General features: G+C 34.0%; 1 protein-coding gene across 3 annotated transcripts in view; it reads right to left on the reverse strand.

The window, feature by feature from the left end:
* DENND1B (DENN domain containing 1B) overlaps positions 1 to 26,532 on the reverse strand; it is a 162,958-nt gene that overhangs the window by 22,151 nt on the left and 114,275 nt on the right. For all 3 annotated transcript variants that reach the window (XM_042804384.1, XM_042804379.1, XM_042804385.1), the window contains 7 exons: positions 24,306 to 24,431; positions 16,106 to 16,207; positions 9,940 to 10,030; positions 5,990 to 6,030; positions 5,050 to 5,118; positions 2,545 to 2,601; positions 1,626 to 1,736 (listed from right to left, as the gene is read on the reverse strand). In XM_042804384.1, the coding sequence (XP_042660318.1) occupies positions 1,626 to 1,736; positions 2,545 to 2,601; positions 5,050 to 5,118; positions 5,990 to 6,030; positions 9,940 to 10,030; positions 16,106 to 16,207; positions 24,306 to 24,431 (597 nt within the window). The remainder of the gene's footprint in view (positions 1 to 1,625; positions 1,737 to 2,544; positions 2,602 to 5,049; positions 5,119 to 5,989; positions 6,031 to 9,939; positions 10,031 to 16,105; positions 16,208 to 24,305; positions 24,432 to 26,532) is intronic.

Genomic DNA, 26,532 nt, shown 5'->3' on the forward strand with positions numbered 1-26,532 from the left:
TATACAGCGGTATGAACACAAAACCATACAGAAATTAAATTGTTATGTCTGAATACAGGCCTTCAAAAGAAATGTTTAATTGTACCAAGGTAAATTAAACTCCTTTGTATCCCTAGACTCCTATTCCTAACAGTAAGAAGCACTACCATATCTGTAAATTACTGCAGATTCCTTTAATAGAAGCAGCCTATAAAATTTCACTGTCTAAAAGGGTATATTTGTGTTATGTATTGACACAGACACATACAATTGTAGATTCACCTACACTAATCTGTGAATGTTGGTTTATAATGCATTAAAAGCTTCTTAGTACTTCACATCATCAAATTATTTTGGTGGGGGAGAAGTTGCTTTAAATTAAAATGACAGTTATTGATTAGAAACAAGTATTTTAAGAACCATTCATGTTATTAACATTAGGGCTCTATACTCATACATTTAGAAATATAGATCTCTTCTGATACTCAGTGAAAAAAATCCACTGTACACAAGTTCCTGAAAGAATGCAGGCACCACAGCTGCCTGTATATAAAAATATAGTGAGGATATAGTTTAAAACTTTATCACTGGCTTTAAGAGATCATGAAAACATGTACAAAGTAAAACCTGCCTAAATAATTAAAGAAGAAAGTCTTTGTATTATTTATAACCCCACTAAAAATAATAACTTAATACTAATATACAATTTCAAAATCATTTACAAATAATTTGCAACAGTTCTATGTTAAATTCCATAACTTTATATTTGTTATGGCTAAAAACCAATTCAGAAACAAATTAATTAAATAGACAAATCAGATTTTTATCACTGTCATATCTAAAAGTAAAAACTAAATGTTGTTAGATCAGCTGGACTGAATTTCTATACTTAATTCTCCTATGAGGAAGATACATGCATTAGAAGTCCATATATAAACATTCGTTAAATGTATTAAAAACATACAATATAATGTAAAAATATATACCCACACATTAAGATATGTACATATGCAGGTATTTATTCCCAGAAAAAAAGTGTTACAAAAACTATTTAATTGATATCTTTGAAATAAAACTGTCAAAATGAATCCAAAGGCATTAAAACACTTGACAAAGTTGAGACACTACACCTGTTACTTCAAATCAAGACTAGAAAAGATTAGAGAACAAAGGGACAAGAGATTGGCACCATATTAACTAGGTGACTTATTAATAAAATAATAAATCATAACTATCTGAGCAAGGTTAAAGGTCACATGACTGACAAATCAATTTATTAGAAACACAAAATTTATGTGCCCCCCTATAAGGAACTAAAAAAGATAGCTTAACACAGATCTGTGAGTAGACCAGAATCTATTTGCTTTGAGAAGCCTTTATCGAAAACAGTATTTAATAATTAAATCTCAGATCCATACTAATAAATTTCCTGTATTTTTCCCCTCTCAACTAGGATGAAATACAAATAGCATTTTTCCTCCATTCAAGCAGTACAGCAGTATTTCTATAAACACAGCCTTTTAATCACACTATCTAAACACACACACTAAAATAGTCTTAAACAGATTCACTGACACATTACTAGAAGTGGCAAAAATTTTTCCTCATATGTATGTGAATAAGAACAGAAATTTCAGGTGTCTTACCTGTGCCAGTCTCCGTTTTTCCGAGTTTGCTCTTTTCTCATAATGCAATGTGTAGACAGGAGCAGTCTGTACTGCACTAGCACTGCAAGTTCCATACTCTTCTTCACTCTCCTACGCAACAAACCAGATTTAAATTCCTTTATTTATAACCATTATCTGCAAACGTACCCTCCATATTATGCATGCAGAATGCATTCAAAATTATCTTGCCACAATCTATTACTGTCATGAAAATACCATCTGTAGTAAGAAAATCAAATATAGCTTTTCAAGAAGCTGAATTATCAACACTGTCATTTAAAAGATGAATTGTTCAAATGTCTAGGAAATATTTTTGAAAGGTTTCTTAAAATAGCATAAAAAATATCTAAAAACTGGTTCCTTCTCCCTACAGAAAAATCTTATGTGGAAACAAAATTTTCAACGGGAAAAGCAGCTGCAAAATGCCTAAAACATATATTCTGATATTTTGGCAATGTTGCTTTTGCAAAATAAAACTATTCCTTCATTTTTAAACATTGCCATTGTTCACATATCTTTAAGAAACCAAAACGGACAACTACACCTTTTGAAATACACTGTACTGCAAGACTCTCCCATCTCAAATTCTCAGCTTGAAGCAAAGGCTTCAATTGTGATATCAAAGCAATCAACTTTATGAATACATACATCCTGTTAATGTATCTTTGAAACCTCTGTTGTTCTACGATAAAATATGCAAACAATAAAGAGATTATTCAGTGGATGCATAGAATGACAGATAGTTGCCAGAGGGCTCGTTATGAAAAATGTATTGTTGAACAAAGGGCTAAGCATATTTCAAAAGTCATTAAAAACACAAATCTCATGTGATTTGTAAAGTATAAGCTCCAAACTGATACAGGAAGCAATGTAAGAAAGTAAAAAGTGTACTGCGTACCTTGTGTTTTAACTTACTCTTCACTTCTTTTATTCCTTGCTTTGCCTGATTTTTTGCCTAGAAAAATAAAAGGACTTAAGTAGCTCTGCAAGACACTGGCTTGTGGTCATGGAACATGCTTTATGATGCCATACATATTTTACCTTTTTTTTAGACACCCGGTGATCTAAAGAAGGGCAATAACCTTAATCAGAAACTTCATACATGCATTGTCAGTGTATTTTATATATTCATGCTTTGTCCGTAAAAGGATTTTTTTCGGTACATGCATGCCAATGCTGTGAAAACACACATACTCAAAAATTCTCCAATATAACTAAGGACAGGCTAAAAATGGTTCTATACATCACTCTTTTATTTTAAATGGTCCTTAAAATTTGAAAGGGTATTTTAGCAGTAAGGCATGTTGGAAAAATGTTAAGATTTTCAAGATGACTGCTACAGTGTTCCAGTTGGGCAACTTGCAGGGCAACATCAATCTTAAGAGAAATGAAATGATTTCATATGCAGATGGAGATTTTGCCCAGTGTTGCTGAACAGCATAGTGCTGCTATTTAGAGGAGAATTCTGTATGTATTAAAATAGGCAGTCAAGGATTACAGATGCATAGAAAACAGCCAAGAATGTTTTTCTATAGAGAAATGAATTATCAATACAGAATACCATGCACTTATATTAAAAAACATTTGAGAGAGAGAGGACAAGGGAGAGTAGAAAAAAAAGAAAAGATGGTGAGGGAATGACACCAAAACCCTCACTCTAACAAAAGAAAAGTTATCTTTCTTATATGAATATAGGAAAAAAACATAGGAAAAGTTCTCAAGGTTGACTTGAAAACTGGACTTTAAAAAAAATATTTAAGGGCATCAGTATGTAGAAACAATCTATTTTTCTATAGTTTTCTATACATGGAAATTCAAGAAAAAAAAATCTTTTTTTTGAATCAAGAGGTCAGAGAGTCTTTTTGATCCTTAAATCATACATCTGTAAGCTCAATAACAGCACGATAGGGTGCCATGTAGCAGATGCTAACCTGAGAAACACTTTAAACTTTCCAGATCATGCTCACAGCATTTGGATGAATTCTGGAGTGCTTTGTTCTAACTCTGAGGGGTGGTACCAAGCACATTACTCAAGGCTACCAATCAGGTTTCTAGCAACCAAGAAATGCATATCTCATTTCTCCAGTATTAGGCTCCATAAAGGGCAACAGCATAAGAAAAGGGGTATAAATATGAATACCTTATACAAGCACATCCTCACAAAATTTACTAGTGTTTCTTGGCATACACAGAAGTTCACTCTGAAGAACCTTTATTATCAAGGACATAATTATCAAAACTGGGAGAAGATCATTTAACTGGCAGTTTAAGCTAGTGCAAACTGAAGAATAATTTACCGATAACCTGTTAATGAACCATTTTTAAAATTATAAATGAGTCCATGAATATGAGGTATATTTAATTTATTTACCTGTTTCTCTCCATGACTGCTGTGCTTTTCAACTGATGCAAAATTAAAAATTCTGCTTGAAAACTTTACTTAAAATACACCAGCTTAGACTGCTGTATGGATTTATTCAGGACTACTTATTATGCATCTAACTAGCGAAACATTTGGAAAAGCAAAAAGGAAGCAAAAAGTCTTTTCCAAAATATTAAAAATGCAACCTTAAAATACTTCCCACTTAATTTTACACTACTGCTGGCTTTCCATATTGCAAAATACTGCATAATTTCACATGCTTTATTGGTTAGTCAGTCTTTGAAAACAAGATTTTTTTAAGCTCAAAAGTATAAGCATTAAATCCAGTTAAATGTGAGTATCATCTTTAAAAGAACAGACGATAGGAAAGACTTGCTGCACACATTGCTGATGCTTTACCACATCTTTTCGGTAATGCAGCACTTAATGCCAAAGTGAAATTGCAACTGTGTAAGCCAGGACTCCATTTGTTCAGCATAAAATGTATCTCTTTGAATAGAGATCTCTACATCATGTTAACACTATATACTATGCAACTATATATTATAACAGTCGATTTATATTGCATATAAATGTAACATTTACAAAATGTTTTACACTCATGTTAACTTTGCAATGCCTGTTCTGTGTTATGGGACCTTTGTGTAAATGAGAATTTCTATTTTCAGAGTCCCTATTTTAATCATGTTGTCACCAGCTCAGGAAGTTTACAGCTGTGTATCAAATACCTAAGTGATATTCAAATAAGCTTCTAGCATGTATTATGACTGAAACAAAAACAGCCAAGTGATGCTTTGAAAATGTCTACTGTTACATACAAGCTATCTGGAAGACTGATTCAGCTCTAAATCCTAGTGCAATATCAGAAAACAAATGAAGCTAAAAACTTTCTACAGGCTGAAGCCTTTTTCTGCAATACATTTATAAAATGCTTAGGTTCTTAAGTATTCAGGAAGGATGAGAGTTTGTAGGAAGTCGTGGTATTTTTATGTATTATTTAATTAAAATAGATGATCTTACAAATTTATATGCTGTTTTCACAGCCGGAGTGGCTTTGGTCATTGCTGTGTTGATCAGTGCACCACCTTTCTGAAATATACAAAAAATGTATCTTAGTAACATTTTAACACAAGTCAAACCTTAAGACAACATCAAGGCAAAAAAAGTGTGCTGTAAAGAAATAACAATCTTCATTTTAAACTGGTAAGAATAACCACAGCTGTGTTTCCTCCCCAACCTGCTGTCTACAGCTACACAAGGGTTACAGTACGTCATTATCATAGCTGACACATTTATCAATGCATTCTAACAGAATGATGTATTTTCAGTCTTCACTCATTGTTACCATTTCAAATATGAATTCAGAAGTTATGGTGATTTTTCATGTGTTCGAATTATATTTATTATGCAACTTAAAAATACTTTGACCTGACAGAAAGAACTATCTCATTTAATCACACAAGAATTCTCTTAATCTAAAATAATGTATTTTAATAATCCTGCAGAATAACAAGGTTATACCAAGGGTCTTTTGCTAGCCAAACTGCACAAATCCATATTAACAAAATTGGTATTTAATAGAAGTGATAAACCTTGTATCAAATTGTCCTGTCACATCTAATTCACAGTTACGGAATGTAACATGATACAGAAAGCAGTAAAATTCCTGACCATACAGACAGAAAAGCCTTGTGTGTTTTGGCATTTGTTTTGTGTATGGGACTTGTTTTGTGGGTTTTTTTGTTTGTTTGTTTTTTGGTTTGGTTTTTTTTTTTTTTTTTAAATCTTCAAGAAAAAGCCCATAAAATTATTGCATATACCATAGACACATTATTTATTGTATAATGTACTTAAATGTTCCTTGAAAATGAACAAACTTTTACCGTTACATATACGTAAGGAAAAGGACAAAGATTTAAAGAACAGGATGGTTGGTATAATTACTTAACCAAGTTTATACCTTCACTGTATGCATCCACTGCTGATAAGATCTTGAATTTCCTGAAATAGAAATGTAACACAATCAAACATACATTCAACATTTAAAATGTTTCACCCCTCCTCACTCACTAATTAATGAGGATTATACATTAATTTCATTCTTCCCAGATAGACAAGGACTATAAAGACAAGAATATGTGTACACTAAGGAAAAAAACTAGGTATCTTTTATTTCATGATTTCTATTTTCTTTGTAAAAGCGTATCTTTTCACCACACAGTTTTTAATTCCAATTGAGGTAGAAAGAGAAATTAAAACTATGATAAAGTAACATACTGCTAAAACGTCTAAAAACACCAACTTGAAGAAAAGAATAACATAAAATGAACTGCATTCAAGAATAATGATTCCACTGGACAAATTTTCAAGTACAAAAATGACATGGACTGCAGATGGTACCATCCCAAGGAAAAAGAACAAGAGAAAAGTCTAAGGTTTATGGCACAGCTGTATACTCCTGTGCAGGACAAATCCTTTTAAATTATTAACTGTATCTACTTTCTCTCACAAACAAAAACCTCTAAAAGCCAAGTGAGAGCTACTGGCTTCTGTAGGACTACTGAGCACTGTTGTGCCACAAAGCTGGCCATGAAGGCCAGGGTTAAATTCTACTGAGCACTTGATGAAAAAATGAATACTATTTCCCAAAGGTGCTTCAGCTAAACACCAAAGACTGAGTCCCTGATCCTTGAAAAATTTTTAGAGTATATCAGTCACTTGAACACTCCAGCACTGTGAGCTGTTACTAACCCCAGAGAAGACATTCACGTAGACAAGAATGCTGAAGTCTCAAACAGAGTTTATCCATTCTGAAAGGACCATACTGATATATCATTCACATTACAGATTTTTAAAAGGGGATCTAAAAACTTCTTAAGCTTTGCAATAATCAATTAACAAAGGCCTGGGTGGAATTATTGCATTGGCTAGTGGAAAGCCAAAACCTCCTCCTAGAACATGGCTGAGAACTTAACTGGATCATTGTAAAAGGTATTCCCAAGTTTCTCAATGAGGTAAAAAAACAGCTGTTTATATCCTTTATCAGGCACTTTCACCCATTCCACTAAATCCCTTACAAACAATTTTAAGGCAGGCAAACTCTCAGGAATGATGCCACAAGTGAAAGCAATGCTTGCTTAGAAAGGAGATAACCTGATGATCATTATGATCCTATCTCCTCTAAGCATGTCAAAGAGCAATCTTAAAGCAAATATTACTCATTTTTTACTTCTTCGATCTGACTCCTTAGAACTACCAGAGCAGGTAGTATACAAACACCATGTAATAAGGTGAAATTTAACCACTGCTAGTGTGTTAATGAAACTTCAGTGAAGCATAAGTACTTTCTCTAACATGATATTTCATAACTTCAAATTCTTTTCCATAATATTCATGTGTCATCTGGCTTCTGGAGTCCTTAGCAGTGACTCTTTCCATAACTGAGCTTTCTTTGTCAATGACTTAAGCAATTACTAGAGACAGTGAATGAGATGACCGAAAACCACCAAGAATTTTAACTGTCTTCTAGTTCTACAGAAAGACTTCAGGGAAGGAAATAAAGAAAACAGATAGTCATCTACAGAAAAGGCCATGTTAACATGGCATACCCTCAGCTAGAGTTGAACCTCATGTAACTCTAGCAAGAAAATGCTGATTCCTTAAAATAAATTATTATTAAAAGAGAGGTTCAAAGGTTTTCACTTTTTCAGTTTTCCTTATACTACCACCACTGATATTAGACGAACTCCAAAAAAATGACTGCTGTAGTAAAATTCATGTGATTACCAATTACTTTAATGGAAATGTTCTACAAGAAATCCAAGTGCTCAGCCAATCAATCACCACTATATTCTTGTATTGAAAGCTACATAAAACTATTGAGAACTAATACACGTAACAGAAAATAAAATTTTAAGTATAAAATGCAAACTAATGAAGATTGCTGAGAAATTTCTTTTCACATACAATCACAGGGAAATAAATTTTGACCACTCTTCTGAAAAAAAAAAAAAAAAAAAAAAGAAATCTAAGTTTTATTCTCCAACTTCCAGTTTAATTTTCTGTGATGATTTAGTTTTGCTTGCATATGTGGAAAAAAGGAAATTTAAAAAGAGATGACTTAAACACTTTCCATTTGATTCACTAATTTTTAAATTATACTCTCTATAGCTAAGAATATGTACACCCATCCTTTTAAGAGCTTGTAGCTTACACTAACTTTCTGTGACTTTTCTGAAGGCTGGGTTTCACCTGCATTTTAAAACCTTGGGCTTACTGATAAATTTGATGGGAGTTAACTCTGCAAAGAGATCGTAGTTCTACCCCATTAGCGTCACAAAATGTCACCTTCAATTGTATACATATTGTTAGCCCTGCACTTCATAACGATAATGAGACAGCAGTTATGTAAATACTGAATATGTGCCCTAAGCAATTTGTCCACAGCCTGGCAATCTACAGCTTGTCTGACTTGAAAAGTACACACACAGTGCAATCTAACCGAGAACTGCTAGCAAAGCCAAGCATTCCCTCCTGAGCAGAGCCAGGTGAGACGTGATTCACAGGCTGCCAGAGCGCAGCCAAGAAATAAGCTTTATCTAACTTCTACTGCAGTTTTACTGCAGCCTCCTGACCCCCTAACTGCAGTCAGCTAACGAACTCTGAATACTGACATCACCTATCTGAATAATGGATGCTCAATGACTAAAATCTGTTTACAGAGCAGAATAAGCTACCCTAAAAATGCAGAAAAGTAGCAAATCTCTGTATAACTACAATTTAATCAAGAAAAAACCCACACAAATTATTTTCTAGATCACAGCACAAGACACAGAGGGCAGGAGAAGGCAGTGAAAACCTTGAACAAAAGGATTTATGTATTCTAAGTATATAAAAAGGTATCTTGCAGGAGGTGAAGATGGCTCTGCACCACTTGATGATTTCTCCCTGGGGACCAAATCCCCTCATCTCCATATGCCCATTTAAGCGTAGTATTGCAAAGGAAGACCATCTAAAGCTGCCATGTGCAACTCAGTGAATTTGCTCAAATCACATAACCTCTGTTTACTGAGAAAACTTCTACACTACTTTCAAGATTGCCCACAAAATAGTATTTGTGCTATGTCATGCATATTTTGACCCAATATTTTGACAGCATCTGTGATACCTCAAATATCAATAGAGCTGTACTAAATGTCTAACAGGAAGCCATTCAATAATCCTGTAATAATCAGGTATGGATTCAGCATGCAATCTTCTATATGGGTTAACTTTATAAGCTAGCTAATGTAAAAAGTGGACATAACAAAGCAATTGTCAGTGGACATAACTGAGGGAAGCAACACAAGGACTAATTTTTTTGTTTATGAAGAAGGTAAACTTCCATTGTCCCTTCTCAAATGTTATATAAATGTTAAATTTTTTTCCCTTTTTTTAGAGCAACACATTTGCTGGAGAAAGCAAATTTCTTTAAAAATTCAGGAAATCGCTCTGATTTCTTCACAGCAGAAATAATTAGATGTGAATAAAAGTTACAAGTGTTTATGGAAAACATGACTACCTAGAAAAAGTTCAACAGCACAAATGTCTACATTATGTATTGTATTATATAAACGTGCAGTTAAAAATGTAAATAGTGGTATTTCATCATATACTGAAGTTTAATGTATTATTCTACTGTATTAAACCATCATATCTTCATTTAATATACTGATATAACCAGATACATAATAGTATGTGTCCCAGCAGTGATTTGTTAAAAGCTAAAACCTTTCCAAGAATGAATGGAAACAATGAAGCAGTAACAAGATTAATGACTTCTAAAATTTACAGGACATCACGAGGATATTGTCATGTTGAAAAGCTCCCAAAGAAGAAGCGTCAATGAGCACACTCAAATTAATTCTGTACCTCCACAAAAGCCTCCGGCTGTGATTTCTTCTTCAAAAACATCAGAGAACCCTCTTCCTGCATTTAATTTTGATAGCCGACCATCAATAAACTGAGGGGGGAAAAAAAAAAAAAAAAAGTCACACACTGTTGGCCCTCCTAGTGATTTACAGTGTTATAGTTTTAAATGTGTGCATTATAATGCAATATGTATGTTCAAGACAACATACTGCCTAAGGATAATATACTGCTTTTAGATGGATTTTGGAAGGACAGTTGCGACTATGAGCAGCAGAAACGTCAGAGTATTTTATATAGATCAAGTGAATTATCGATATTATCCAAAATTTATAAAGTTTTGTTCAGAAATATTTTAAATGCTCTTGAAGCTTTTCTTGGTTTTCTAATGGCAAGAAAATATATTAATTTATTTCCTTACAAATTATAACTTTGGATTTGTAATCATAATCATATAAAGGTCACTGAGACATTCCCTAATGTTCTGTTGTGAAATTGTAAGTTTACTTCGTACCATCAACAAAATAACATAAACCTCTCTACGGTATCCCTTTCTTGGTATGCATCAGTAGGTCCAAAGTAGAACTTGCTGTACACAAAACGTACCTTTAGAATAACTGGAAATATTTCACCACACCCAGTTCAAAGAAACAATGGGCTATGATGTCTCCTTGAGGTCCATTAAAAGTGCATGTTTTCTACATGAAAAATGTCTTTATGTATGTGAGGGGAAATTGTAGCTGAACCATCCATTGAAACAGTAGAGGAAGGCTGTGGCTTGGATTCAATGGTGGCAGCAGCAGGCTGGATCTGACTGGCAGGGTGCAAACTCACTCAAAGAATTTAACATTTAACAGTATGGGAACGTGCCATAAAGTGCCAAAACAAAGTGAGGCATGATGCCAAGGCAGACCCCTAAGACCCTCTCTACCTGACCGAGCACAGTTCAGGGTTGACAACACTGTATTTTTAAGTTCTCTGACATCTGTTTTCCCCTTTTTTGTTGTTTGTTTGTTTAGCTTTGTTTTTTAACCACTTACGCTCATTTAGGTGCATCTACAGATGCATATTGTGACAGTTGTCCTTAGGCAGAGGTTACAGCTGCCATGAGCACGTGGATTTGCATCTACATGTAAGTGTATATACAAAGACTGAAATGATCCAAATACGTCAGAAAAAGTCAAAATAAGATCATTAATGATTAAATGTCTCAGAAGGAATGAATATATTCTTTGCAATAATTACCAGGCTACAACAAACTACAACGAGCACACTCTTAAAGGTTTAAAATTCTTTCAAGAAGCAACCCTCCCCTTTTTGTTTTGAAAAGACTAACTCAAGTCTGAGAGATAAAGTGAGAAAGCATTTTTCCAATTATATATGGTTCATCTTCTAGCAAGAATTAGGAGTTATTCACTGCTACTAAACAGCACATAGGAACTAACCAAAATTAATTATTTGGCTACATCATATTTTACCACAGATTATCCAAACGGGGTTAGTGACAATCTGATGATTGTCAGCAAACAGACTAGTGAAACAAGTTACTTTCTCAGAGTACAAAAATTCCAGCAGCAAGAATAAGGCAAGCACGAAGATAACCGTTTCTTTCTCTTCCTTTTCTAAATTCCTTCTTATTTTTTCATTATACTCTAAGCTGGCTTGTTTCCAAATAGTTTGGTTCATGGTCAGACCACTATGGGATCACTGGATTATTTCACAGTAAGAAAAAGAGATAAGAGCTACTGCTGTGGAAAACCCCACCCTTCACTCCCCCTCCCATCCCCAGCCTTTGAACTGTAAGATGTTATCTCTTTTGGGAAAGTTATGAATTCATTCCATACTATAAACTAACACAAGATTTATGGACATACTCATCATTTGGTAAAATTCTATCAACAGAAGGCTGAGACACTGACTGAATTTTAGTTTTCAGAGGATTACTCCAACTGAGTATTTAATGTAAATACTGACAAACAGAACTGTTAGCAAAAAGATATGAGAGACATTATTTAAAGGAAGTGATAAGTGTTAACAGTGGTAGTAGTAGTAGTAGTTATTACTTTTGAGTAATTTACTGTCAATGGTTGCACTTAAATTGCTACATGAAAAGAACAGCATATGGATTTACACATTAAACTTTAAGAAATTAAACTTTATGGTTTTCTCCTCCCATTTTTCAAACCTTTACTCTCTCAAAAAACCTGTGCCTGCTATTTCAAGAAATTCATTCACTCTGAGATCCAGAGAGCCCTTGGCCAACTATCGCTTTCAATTAAAAACTACTAATACCAGTGCTACTCTTGGATTTTAAGCTGCCAAAAGACAGAACTACCATAATCCTTAAATAATTTTTATTTCTGAGAACAAAATATAGACCATTTCCACTTCAGAAAGTGTTATTGCACTGGTGATAAAGGGTGGGTGGTGGGGGAGGGGAGATCATATTTGTGAAGTAAACCAAATCATTTATTTAGGCAGCAGTAAAAATTCCAAGTCCATTTATCCATTATTGAAAACAAAAATTTGGCTGAAGCAAAGAAAACAACATAAATGTGATTTCCACAAAGTAACAGCTCAATAGCTCGCAAGAAGAGGACTCTATTCATAAAGCTTGTAAATGAAATTTGAAATTACTAATAATTTTTAAAGATTTAAGATTCTTCAAGTCCTAATCTTGCATTCGTCATGTATTTTTCTGGTTAGCACTTTCCACCATTTTAGGAACAAATCCCAATATATGTTGCAGATTACATTACTTCTATAACTATCTTATTTAACAAGATAGTCTAGCATTAGGCTTCATGATAATTCTAAGAATGAATTCCTATTTTTCCTGCACATTCATCAGAACTATTTGAGATGTAAAATTATACTATTAATTATTTCTGTTTGCAGCTTGAAATAAAGATTAGCTACCTTCCATTTTACCCTAATTAAAGGGGAACGTTTCTAAGGCTCAGAAAAAGCTAACAGATAGCATACATAATAGCACAAATATCCAACATGTGGAAAAAAAAAGTGAGAAAAAAAGTAACATAAGTATACAGTCCAAGAAAACAAACACATAATCTGAAGAAAAACTGTCATAGACAGAATATTTAATCAGGAAATAAGAATATTTGCTATATACATAATAGTTATTTTCTTTTTAAGAAAAGTATTTTTTTTACATTATTAAATATCCTAATAGTTTAAGAATAATCATAACCAGGGTTTTTTAAATTAAATCTATTCAGGGCAGAATAAAACTCTAGAAAACTGTAGCCAGCAAACTGCATCAAACTGAACTTCATATGCTCCTATAGTTGTGATCCATATCAGGATATTTATCAAAAATTACTTCTATGCATTTCTGGAAAATATATGTTTTGCATAAATAGTTTGCTGTATCCTGTTTCAGAGCAATATAAACAGTACTTTCAACCTCCAAAAATGTGAAGTCATCAACGTGATGTAAAAGACATCTCCATAATTTGTAAGTCTGAAAGAATGGTTTGAGGCTAAAAGATAATCTACGCATGGTCCCTGCCAAAAATATCCTGTCACAATTTTCAGTAAAGACTATGATGTTGAATAAGGGAACAAAAATACAAGTTTTAATGAAAATAAGATACAGACTGGACATTATAATATCTGAGGAATAAAACTCAAGTCAAAAAACCCCTAGATTCACCTGTTACATGATTCTAAGGAAACCAGCACACATCTCTGGAAGTAAAAAAAAAAAATTTAATGAGTCTATCAAGGAAAAGGAAATAGTTGAAATGAAGAGTAACAGTACAAAGGCTGTGATAACTCCTGGTCTGTCAGTTTGCCCTTAACAATTTGATGAGGCTTACAAATAGATTTTAGGGGGGAGGAAATGGTAAATGAGTAAATGAAAAGATGTAACACATGAGTTATCAAAATACTGGTTTCTCACATATTCTTTGACAATTAATTTTCTAGATAACGGAAATGCAATTTATCTGTATTACAGAAAAGCCTCTTGTACATGCCTCAGAATACTAGTTTTAATGAAATAAAAGCAGAGTGCCTGAACAGTACACCTGAACTTTAGGTTCGATGAGGACTGGCCCAAAAAAGGAGATAACAGCTTGTAATAAAAGGAAAACTGTCGGGCTGGAAGTTTCACCAGTCATGGTATGTAAGGATGTTGGGACTGATGTTATTTATAGGTTAGTTAATGATTTTGGTACAAAAGACTGGCATGTGCTAATACATTTGGGGATGATATTAATAAAGAGCACATCAAAATGCAATACAAAGTAAAAACAGCTGATGTTGAAGATTCAAATAATATGAATGGGAACAACACAAAGAATTACTTCCACAGTTTATTTGAACAGTGATTTCCTGGTACTTCGGTGAAAAGATCCAACAGCTTCTAAAATTAAGAGTGTTAAATCAGAGGAATTAAGATGTTTTAATGTAAGAGAGAAGGGAAGAAGATTAAATACCTACAAAAAGAAAAAAGAACAGAGGAAGGATTTTATAAAATGGCACAAATAAAGATTACTTGTCAGTTACAACAAAAAAGGAACATCTAAAGTACCTATTTTTCTGCTTGGTCTGGGTTTAAGGCTGCTTCTAAGAACTACTTTTTGCTTAAAAAATTTTCCAGAACAGAATAAAATACATTTCAGACTTTTTGGAACACAAACAACTTTGAAAACAGGTCATTTGTCAGTGGGAAAAAATGGAGAAGATGCAGCTGGGCTGAGAATTAGCTAAAAAAGTAGGAGTAACCTTCACAAGAGAAACTAGAGAAATTTTAAAAACCTACTACTACTATTAATTAAACCACACGGATCATCAAAGTTCTTACTATTTCCTAATCCTCTAAAACACATAATTTCCTTTAGTTGAAATAAAATTAAAACAAGCTATAAACAAACTGTAAACTGATTGTATTTAATTGAACACATATTAAAATGTAATGGGTAAGTACAGAACCACACTGACAAGCCCATTCATTTCAATGGAGTTAAACTTTCTATTAAGAAAGTTTCATGCTAGTTTATTGCACTGACATACACAAACTGTAAACACTGTTTGGTCTGTTACTTCTTTCAATTTCAATCATACGTGCTAGATACTTCAAAAAGTTTCAGATTTCTTATTATTTCATATTTTTATTTAAATTTTGCTTAAATTAAACAATACTATTAAATGAATCCAATTCTATGACCAGTATTTCCTTAACTTCTATACAATTAGGAAAAACATTCTCACAAAACATCTACAAACTATCATCCTTGCATAAATCTTTACTTTAGACACTAGTCTGTTTTTTAAAATTAGAAGATTCTACACATAATGAATTTCCCTTATCTATCATGGCAGTATATCTTCAAAGGAGCCCACCAGATTATTTAAACATGAACTCCCACGCCTCTACCATTATACATATTTGCAGGCAAATATATACACTTCTATGAGTCTTCTGATTTCATTCAGGTTTTCCTTTATTTTCCTAAAAAACTACTAATAAATGTCTTAACACTTTTAATGCAATGGCATCATGTGATGAAAAGGGAGAAAAGAGTTACAGAATAAAATAAAGAAATTAACTTCCAAGACTAATAAAACTGTTCCTGAGCTGTACCAGACATTCAACAATTTGTTCTCCGTTAGTTCAAAATCTGCATTAACAGATTAGCCAGCATATTCTTCAGGCCACCTCTATGGCTCAGGTTTGTAAATTTCAGTGTGTGCATACTTCAAAAACCCTAGCAATGAAAACTGAAATTACAATATGAATCCAGTTTTTAAATAAAATGACACTGAATTCCAATTTAAGTAACCACTATGTTGTTTAACTTCTTTGGTCATGAGCCAACAGAGCTGAAAATGAAGTTCAACCATCAAGCTGGGAGATCCACAATTTTTCTTGTTTAGATGAGTTGCTGACTGGCTCTGAAGAGATGCTGCACTGACTCTGCACCCTAGGGTTATTTTTTTGTTGACTTTCCTAGCACCACCACTCTTTCTAACTATAACTGAAGATTTAAAAATAGAAGACTGGGATGACCATCTGTACACAAAGCAATTGTTCTTATGTTTTATCCCAATATTTTGTAAGATGACAGAAATTAAAATGTATTTAAATATGGATACTTTTTAAGAGAAAATCAGTAAACGTGGGTCATTTACCCTCTCATACCTGTTTAAACAGTTGAAGATTAACAGCAGTTTCCAGGAACTGCTTAGTAGTACTGGAACGATGCTTCACAAAACTATTCTCACAGAAGGTTATAGGTTCTCCCTAAAAAAATTTAAACAGAAAAAGTTAGATGGTAACTAGAGTATGCAAAAATGCTGATTTATTTAACATTCTCCATTACAAATTTATTTATTTATTAATAGTTAATATATACAATTACTGCCTTTAAAACAATCTTGATAAACATGCATCCAACTAAACAGACATGGACAGCAACAAAAAAATCAGGGACACCTTCCACTATATCAGGTTGCTCAAAGCCTCGTCCAACCTAGCCTTGAAGCTCAAGGAAGTGGTTCAAATTTTGAGGAAAATAAGGTCCCACTGCTTCAAATAATTTAACATGCATTATTGTTCAGGATTACTCTGATTCCCCAGCATGCTAAACCAGCAGTACTAGTAAAACAAAACACTAATTTAGTCCAAAAATATATATCTGCACCAAACTATTTTTATATTTATTCTACCAAAATATGAGAAGATTGATAAATATACCGATGATTTAACAGGAAATTATTGAAATACACATTTATTTTGTTTTACACTAAACAAAAGCTACAAACTTTTTCGAACATTGTTATGGAGAAAGTCTGAACAGAGAAGATTAACATTTGGTACAATAAAATGTATTTCCCCAACATGGGAAAAGCACATAGCCTATAGGTACCAAAAACCCTGCACCAAAACACTTCAATGATGAAAGATGATAAACAAGTATCACTGAAAATTAAGTGTTTGTTAAAAAAAATATTACAGAAAACACCACTCATTTAAAAATAAAAGGTGCTAATAAGATTATTTATAAGCCCTCAAATTGATTCCTATGTTATTCCCTAATTTAATTTAAAATTTGTTCTCTTCAGTGTGCACAGACCACTGGGCATTTCTGATGAGCATTCTTTCCAACTACATTATTCTTGTCAATACTCTGTGATACATACTTGAAGCTGTTTGTCATAACTGGATAAATAACAGATACATTAAAAAGCTTGTGTAGTGATCAAGGTACATGAATTGATTTCATCATAAAGCCAAAAGGCCTCTCACCCAAGTTTATACAACCATAATAATTAGCAGGTTAGAAACAATCACCAAAGGTCTCAAGGACAGAAAATCTGGAATCCAACAAAATGCCATACCTAAATCTACCTAGAATGCTTTACTCCTACATATACCTACATACATATATATATATACACACACTGTGCGGTCCCATAACAGAACAAAAGACACCTCAGCCGTTCAAAAGTAAAAAGGTCAGACAGCTGCTATATTGATCTTCACAATTGTCCCAACTGTTTGCCACTTTAAAGACAAATTTATTCACGCCCATGATCACCACAGCTTTCTGCTCCTAACCCTGTTTAACTTTAACCGCATGTGCTACTTCACCCATTTTCCTATCATTCTGGCTGACTTTGCACTTACGTGATTCCAGAGTATCACAAAACATTTTCTGCATGTGACCTAGGTGAGTTTGGTGGAGTAGCTCTAAATCATTTCCAATTGCTCTTTACACCTTGCACTTTGTTTTTAAATAGTTCAAGTATGATCCAAGGAAATATTGCAGTAAAAACACTGTGGTGTCATTTTAAAATCTGATTCTTACACTATCAATAGCTTCCCTCTTTCTAGGTCTCCCTTTTACGAGGTCCAATCTTACTCAGCAAAGTACTCACGTTCACTTTTAACCTGTTTTGAAGTTTTACATCCTGACTTGTTTATAGAACCTCTCATTTTAGAAGAAGATTTCTAGAAGAGCTAAAAGCTCTATGTTTACCTGAGATAATTCTTCCCCTTTCGCAGGGTAGCTGGAACGCTGTGATATGCAAACCGCTCTCAGTACAATACGTAGCACTGTGTCCATCAAGTCTCCAGGAGAAGCACCCGCGTTACTCCATCTACTACTTATCCTGAGATAACTGGTGAACACTGTACACGTGTAGGACATGCTGGATCTGCCAAATAGCTCAAAATGTTTGTGGTGCTTTAAATAGCACTGCCTTCCTGACCCACTTTGCGTTAGCTATTCTTGAGCTCCTAAAGACTCTTAAGAAGATGACCCCAAGCTACTTAGCAAATTCAAAGTGAATCAGAACAAATGGAATAGTTTCCAGTGAGACATGGTAATACAAGACATAGTGTTCCTGAGGGCAGACTCTCTTCTCAGTACTGTCATTCTTCCAAAAAATTTCAAGGCAGCAAATTATAACAACTCCTTATTATTATTTTGTTGTTGTTGTTGTTACACAAATAAATTATTTCTGAAAATATTGAGGCTTTGTGGGAGTGCAGAACTGACTAGATGATGGATCATGACATACCATGATGCATTAAATTTAGGACCAAAGAGAGAAAATAATATTTTCAAAATATACTATTTTGAAAAATAAAAACTAAGCTATGCCTCCGCTGCGACTTTCCCAATTGTCTTGGGAAAGATGAAAAAGGAGATGTTATCTCCCAGCAGAAGAGAAAACCAGCATGTTTGCTCTCCCTTTCACATCAGCCTGGGAAGAGAGAGCAGTCTGATATTTTTACTTGATGACACTTCTCCTGCCTGAGCCATGTAACAGAATGACAGGAAATGGTAGTTCAGCATGTTTGTAGTGCATGACCGTAATATTTTCCCAAATACTTTCCTTTAATCATTGGATGCTTCAGATACTTTGTAAGAACTCGTGCATTGGTGCTTCCGTTCTCTTATCAGTACAGTTCAGAGACAGAATAACCGAAGTTATTCTTGAGCTGAAAATTTGTTTAAGATCTATAAAGAGTTCACATCCAAGTCATCTGTTATTTGAACCTACTGATAGCAGGGTTGCTTTAAAAATCTGAGTAGACTTAAAGCTCCTAGCTGTTTAGCACATGAAAATGAGAAAATCTGTTGAAACCTGTAGAAATCCCACAATTAAGTTTTCTCAGGGTATTTGCTGTAGATTTACTGAAATTGTAATAAGTAATACAATTAATTCCTAGCTTTTATATTTGTTCAAGGCTCTGAAAAACAAAATTGTTTTCCAAATAAAACTTTTACAGATTATTACTGTAAACACGAAGCCTTTTGAAGTGCTATTTAAAAATAAATTATTGCATCAATATAAACAAAAAGACCTCTAAAAGTTTTCTAACAAAGTTTATAACTTTCTCATTTCTTCAAATATAACTGGGTGCCTTTAGAAACTGAGTTTTGGAGGAATGCTCCACTGATACTTAACTACTAGATCATCAAATGGCCCCTGTCATATTGATCTACAATGTACTTTCAAAACAAGTTCGATCAAAACCCAGTGGGGACTCTATACTGAAAAGTAGACAGCTAATACTCAGACCAAATAATCTATGCCCAAACAAGATATCTGCCCTTTTAACAACAGTTGCTATAGAATTTTCTTCCCCTTTCATAGCTTGCCACACACAGCTGGAATTTCTTACTCTAAGCTACATTCACATTTTAAGCAGGCTATTTATACAGACCTCAATGGAAAATGAAAACAGCGAGCTAAAACAGCATGATCATTTTAAAAGAAAAAACAATCTAGATTAGGAGATATGTTTGTGCTTTCTAAATCTAGTGATACTTAACTCAAACAAGAAGTACAAACATTTATTTCATTCTTTATTTCATTCAGTCTTTATTTCAGAATATTTTAATCAGTGTGTCATAAAGTTAGTGGATTTGTTTGTTTGAAATAGATTTGAAATGTGTTCACCTTGCCATGATGAATTACCTTTTTTAAAAATAAAAATGTGTCCTGTTTGGCTGATGACCGGGTTCAAACCATGACACACCTGTATTTCTTCCCAATGTTTGCTGCTCAGGAGCAAACAACTCCTCTGCCTTGCTTGTTCTCCTGATGATGTTAAAATTAGTCTCTATCTTAGTGAATACCTTTATATTCATTATTTTTCTGCTCCCTCCTCATTCTCTTACCTACCTCTCCCTCTCTAGACATAGACTGGGAATACTGTCTGTTTAAGAATTCTTTACATCACATAGTGTTTTATTAACTGACCATACTGCATATGATTAATGGAAAAAATTTACTAGTCTTTGCTTTCATCTGCAAGGTTTGCACAAGTACATGTGTGAGGAGTTTTCCCTAGCCATCACAGAGTTGTTAAAATGTTTGACTGACGTGTCTCTTGTCCGATATAAGGAAGGATGCCTAAAAATTACCCACAAAGAATGCGTAAAATACCTAGAAAAACACACAACATTGCACATACACTGAGTGACAAAAATGACACAAACTGCCCAACTGTAATCTCTGTATCTAACTCCCCGCTATGCACGCAATTCTGAAACACAGAACATGCAGTATTATTCCATGATAAATTCCAAAATGCTCGACTACCTAAGGAAAATAGGAGCAACAAAAGGTTCAAGACTAAGTTGTGACAACCCAAAGTAAACATAATTTGGATTTGTATATGCATTTACATGACGCAAGAAGAATTTATGTCATAACACTCTGTTCACTGCAATACCTCAGCAGGGTTAGACTCTTGTGACCCAAACCGCAGTCACTGATGTTGCAGATCGCGCAAAGGCTCACACTGCAGCTGCTAGCTGGGTGGGTACACCATGCACTGACCACTTGCCTTTCCATATTCCAGGGCTCCCTAGAGCCAAACAGTTTGAATGGCCTCCCTGCCACTGCTGGAGACTGCCCCCAAAGGACGCGTACATTCCCCTGTCAGGGCATCTCACATAACGTCTCAAAATGGACTGCAGTCCTCTACATGAATGAGACCATATACAAAAGCATCAAAATTCATCATTCCACTGACAGTATTTTTTGGTCCACTGTATTATTTTTCGGTCATTTATCAATGACAGTGAATTAATTTTTTCCAACCATCCCCACCTACCATGCAAGAACTGGATTCCTTCTGGATTAAACTAAAGCAGAAAATGAGCTTCAGCTAGTCATGGGTATTCAGTATTCAACACCAGACTAAAGTAAGAACCACAGTAAAGCTAGAAATGAACACTGTGTGGAGGTCAGGTCCTTAGCACCAACTGTACTGTTTTGCTCTACAGATCCAATGCTATTATGCAACAATTGCATAATATGTAAAGTATAGCATATTACAAAAATACTTTTGACAGTTACAGCAATTTGACCAATTTCTTTAATTCAGTATCATGATTAAATCAGAAAAAAACAATTATTTCCACTTTTCTTGGAAACTTTTCCTGGATTAAGTTTTTTATTATCATTTATTACACAAAAAAAAATATGATTTATCTATTACATGTCATATTTCCTGTCTGTATTAGAGTAGTCAAATTTTCCATATGGTCTTTTGGAGTCCCATGAACTCCTTTCAAGACCCCTGAAGCTTCCCATTTTCTCTTTCACCAATCATTTTTTTTCAATAATTGCTAGACGTTTGTTCAAGACATATTGCTATACCAAGGAGAATCTGTCCTATGCTGAAAACAAACAGTTGCACAGAATGAATGTTCAGTGTGATGAACAGCGTTTGGAGTGAAGAGAAGTGTTGGATGAGTACAGACAGTATTAAAGCTGTTCTTTACTCAAAGTGAATATTAATGACAGTTGTTTCATGTTTCAAGTTAAAATCATGCAGAACGCACTGCTGCAAGGAAAACAGTTCACTTAAACATATATTTCAACTTAGAAGCAATTGATAACTATCCAAATAAATTATTTTATTTTTCATCAGGAGCAATCCTAAAAATGGTACCCCAAAACCTCCTTATTCTTGATTTTGAAAATATTAGAAGCTTATTTATAGCAAAAGTATTTAGAATCTATAAAGAAAATATTCCCATTTAAGAATACCCTCTACAAATTTTCTACACGAATACTACTTGAGCTCCTGAATGGATGTAAATAAAGTCCATAGCTGTGGCAGCACAGATTCCAAAACAAAGGCTATTATTTTCTTTGCAATAACAATTTACAAGTTTTGATCCTCCTGAAAAATGGTCATAGAGTCAAATCTGATTTGATTTTCCGAACTTCCCAATTCACTATCCATTAAATGGAGTTCAAAAGTCACATGTGAAATGAGATGAACAATCATGGGACAGCTCCTCTTAGTTTCTACTAATCCAGAGCAAATTCAGCTTCTAATAAATTTTTCTATCACAATAAACATACTGTAAAACATTAAATAAATTAAAACTATGTGAACACAGCTCAAAATAACAGCTACACTTCTTTTTTTAAATATGCTTTGTCTTTGAACAAGTTGATGCCAATCCAAGATATGCTGGTATTTGCCAGCAAATTTCTGCCTGTGAAGATATTCTGAAATAACATATCTTTAAAAAAATCAAGCCACACTGGTTTCATATTTATCTTGTCTGATATGTGATCAGTGGAGAAAAAAAAAAAAAAAAGACAAAAGGAATAAATGCAGACTCCAGAGGTGACTTAGACAAATGTCTGCTGGTTGAAATGATGCATGGTGCACTAATTCCAATACAGTGCAAATGTAGATATCTCAAATATGTCAATAAATAAACTAAAATAAAATGGAAATCAGTTAAAAGGAGAGCTCATTTCAACGAAGACGTTAACCAGAATGCTAAAGAACTTGAACATTCAGTTCAACAAACTTACCAAAACAAAGGACTGACTGAAGCCTATTTTGGTCAGAACAGAGGTAAGGACATCAACCAGACTGATATAATTCTGTTTGCGTAGATCTGATGTAGATTAAGACATTTTTTGACCTAACAGCTCTTACTGCAAGCTGCCATGAGTTGACACAGACTAGTGTCCTCACCTTTAGACTAAGGGACAAATTAGATAGCCTCTCCTGAAGCAACATCAGGTAATGGCACGATGGAATAAATGACAACTGCTTTGTTGAAATTATTTGTTTTAATGAAAATAGTACAGTGTTTAGCAGTTTTGAAAACAGGTAAAGTAATTTCAACATAATATGCAAACTGTCTTTCCATTTCATAAGAAAACTATAATGACTGCTAAACACAAATACTTGAAACTAAACTTTTAAATATTTCTTTGGTTTTGCATGGGTTACTTTTCATGTCAATAACAATAGCCATCTGTGGCACAGACAGCTAGTGTGTAAAACACTCACAGCAAAAAAGATGACTTGTAAGAGAACCAATCGGGTATAAGGAAGACTGTACCATACTGTATTTTGATGCTTCCTCCAGGAAAAGGCCTCACCTAGAAGTAATAACTATCTTATCCATTTCTATCAAGGAATACCACAGAGTTCCTTACCCAACCACTCTCCTCGCCCCCAAACACCCACCCATACACCCAGCAGTTTTAGAAACTCGACGCCTCAAGTGAGGATGATTTTCTCCTATCAAATCTCAATATTTATCTGAATCCATCAAATCACCAAACATCATATCCTCAAAATCCAATTCAGCCAATGTCATCTCAATTCATTTTATCAAATGGAACCACTATCAGCAGTTTGCAAATATCATAGCAAATGAATCTGGACAGACAGTAATGAATTTCTAAGTTACTTCTGATAAGTGATTTTATCTCTAATAGGCTCAATATTTGCCACCCTCATAGACCAGAAAGGATGAAAGCCCATAACACATCAATCTACTGAGTACCAGCACAACATCAGGAATACAAATTCTGAAGTTCTGATGGGATGAAATGGGTTTTCAGTTCTCCTAACTTCCCAGAGGAACCAAGGTAAGTGTATAATAGAAGAGATGCATGTTCGACTCGTATCTGGCTTCTGCTAGGAAACAAAAAAGCTTCTGCCCTCGAACACAGCCAAGTCTCTAGACCAGTAAAGTGAAAAATGATGGAGCCTGAAAGCCACAGCCTCTTTGGCTCATCACCACATTAAACCAGGTGAGCTGCATGTAAATAGTTTCATTAAAACAATCTGATTTTATACTAAATAAATTATAAAAGTGATACAAATTAGAAAATAGCTGCCTTGGGATGAGTATTTATTTTTCAGTAACTCACTGTCTGAAGGTGGTAGTGTCTTCTAAATGGCCGATGTATCCTTAGCACAGAATGAGATTTAAAACATTTTCTTTTAAATGTTTCAGACTAGGATAAAACATTTCATATTTCCCTTGCAAGGAATGAGACCATGCTCTTATAAATTAAGGAAAAAAAAAAAGGAAGTAAAGAGGCCTTACTGGTTTGTATCTCAGTGCATCTCTGTAGGATCCAAACAGTGCTGCCTGTGCCCGAAGAAAGGCCTTGGCTACTCCATCACCCGTAGCTGTAGACTGCTTTTTCAGTTTATTTTTCAAGGCCGAGACCTGCACGACAGAGTGGAACAGTTAAATTAACACCTCAGAAATTGGTACAGCGAGGTATGAACCCAATCAGCAGGCAAACCATGGTGTCTACAGGTCAGCCAAAAATTCATACTCCTTCTTGATAGCTTATCTTTTTAACTGCAAAGAGCACCTGCTGGTCTGTTAATTGAAATGAAAGCAGGGGATGATGGTAGAGTGCTAATGTAAATTGGTTTATGCTCTCTTTTTTTCCCAAGGCCTTTTGACATAAATAATCTTAATTATTTTACAGTAAAATGCATGTGAGCCACTTTTCTGCACATTTTTTTTTCTCAATCATAACATGTACCTGCTTGTTTTGAAAGGAGAGAGTTGGATGTTTTTTGTTTATGCTATGAATGCTTACTTTTAAGGACTCTTAGTGGTCACTTACTATTCAGTTCTAGGTTTGGGTTTGTTTTTTGTTTGGCTTTGTTTCTTTGTTTTTTGTTTATTTTTTTTAAAAGTCAAATTACTATCTTATATCATTTCTCATGCACCATGGGAGTAGCTGCTACCACTGTAAAATAGTTGAGAAAAGTTTGTGTAAATTCAGTGCTACATTGCTTTTAGAATTGTCCTCGAAGGTAAAACATGAGAAAGGGAAAAAAATATGAAAAATACTTAGGAGGCACCCAGACTTAAAAAAAAAGACCATTCTTATTTTAGTGCTTGATTTTTCTTTTTAAGGAAGTCTATCTCTTTTTACTTGGCAAATGGAAATCACTGAATATATACAGTAGGAAAAAAAAAAAAAAAGAGAGAAATATTAATTTAGATTACCCTTACTTGGAGATACCTTGGAGAAAAATGTATTTTTTAAAGTTATGTGGAACTGCGGTCAGTTATAGCTATAGTCACCTCATTTTCATCATGAGGGACATTTGGAGAATTAAGTCAACTCCAATTACATTCAATACATGTTTCTACATCCCTTTGTATCGCAATACACCCAATAAAACAATATTTAAGTCACTAATTACTATACAAAATAACACTGGGTTAGTCTTTAAATAGAACATTATGAACGTAAACTATCACCAAAACATCCTTCATCCTTTTAGAAATATATGCAAGAACGAGTATTTGTTTCTTTATGCAAGCAGTCCTGACTGCTCTTGTAGATGAAGATTGTAATTGAAGTGTCAACCTAATTAACAACTAAACTTTGAATAATGCTAATGAGAACTGAACATGGCATCAGAGAAAAGACCAGCTCTACAGGTGATAAACCTTCACAGTAGTGACATTTTCCAGTGTAAAGTCACAGTTACTGTGATCTGATCAAAGAGAGAGACCCCCATTGGGTCCAATTATAACTATAGTTTTGAAAAAAAAAATTATTGAGTTATGATGTTCATAATGTATGCAGAAAGGCCTTTACAGTATAGGTCTTTTCCCAATAGCTGTGATCTTTTCAATTTATATCCACGCTCCATAGATCTAGATAAAAGTTTAGAGCCCGATTCTTTTAGCTCATGGAAAGCATACACCAAGGCTCATTTATGTTTTTTCCTTACACCTCAAAACAAAAAAAAAAGTACAAGTCTGAGTACAAAAAACAGTTAAGCAGTTCAAGGTTGAAAAAATAAATGCATGTCTTCAGTTTGGGTTGGTTTTGCTCTGTACTGTATGATTATTTTAAAGTTACTAAAAATAAGGTTTATTTAATTATAGGGAAAATAAATGTATATATCCTTTGTATAAGGGAAATCCACCCATCAATATTAGCTCAGTTTCACTAAAACAAAAGCAGTAACATGAGGTCAAAAATAGAACTGTCAACCTTAAAATTTTGTTTTTGTCATGATGGACAAAGCATCTTCTAAATATAAGGGAGGGAAAACATAGAAAAATCTCTACATTCTTTTAAATCTACATTCTTCTGGGTTATACCTCGTGATTTTGGGGAAATTATGGCAGACAATAAGACAGGGTCAGAGAAGAAAGGGGGTAAAGATGTTGTAGAGCAGAGGAATTATAGGACAAAGAAGGGTATGTGAAAGAAAATGGTATTTTCTGATTTTCTCAGTGCTGGCAGGCCCTCTACACTCTAACATAAATCAATAAAAAGGATGCTTTA

The sequence above is a fragment of the Tyto alba genome, unplaced genomic scaffold (assembly GCF_018691265.1).
Source record: "Tyto alba isolate M040663 unplaced genomic scaffold, T.alba_DEE_v4.0 Super-Scaffold_1000006, whole genome shotgun sequence".
Lineage (NCBI taxonomy): Eukaryota > Metazoa > Chordata > Aves > Strigiformes > Tytonidae > Tyto > Tyto alba.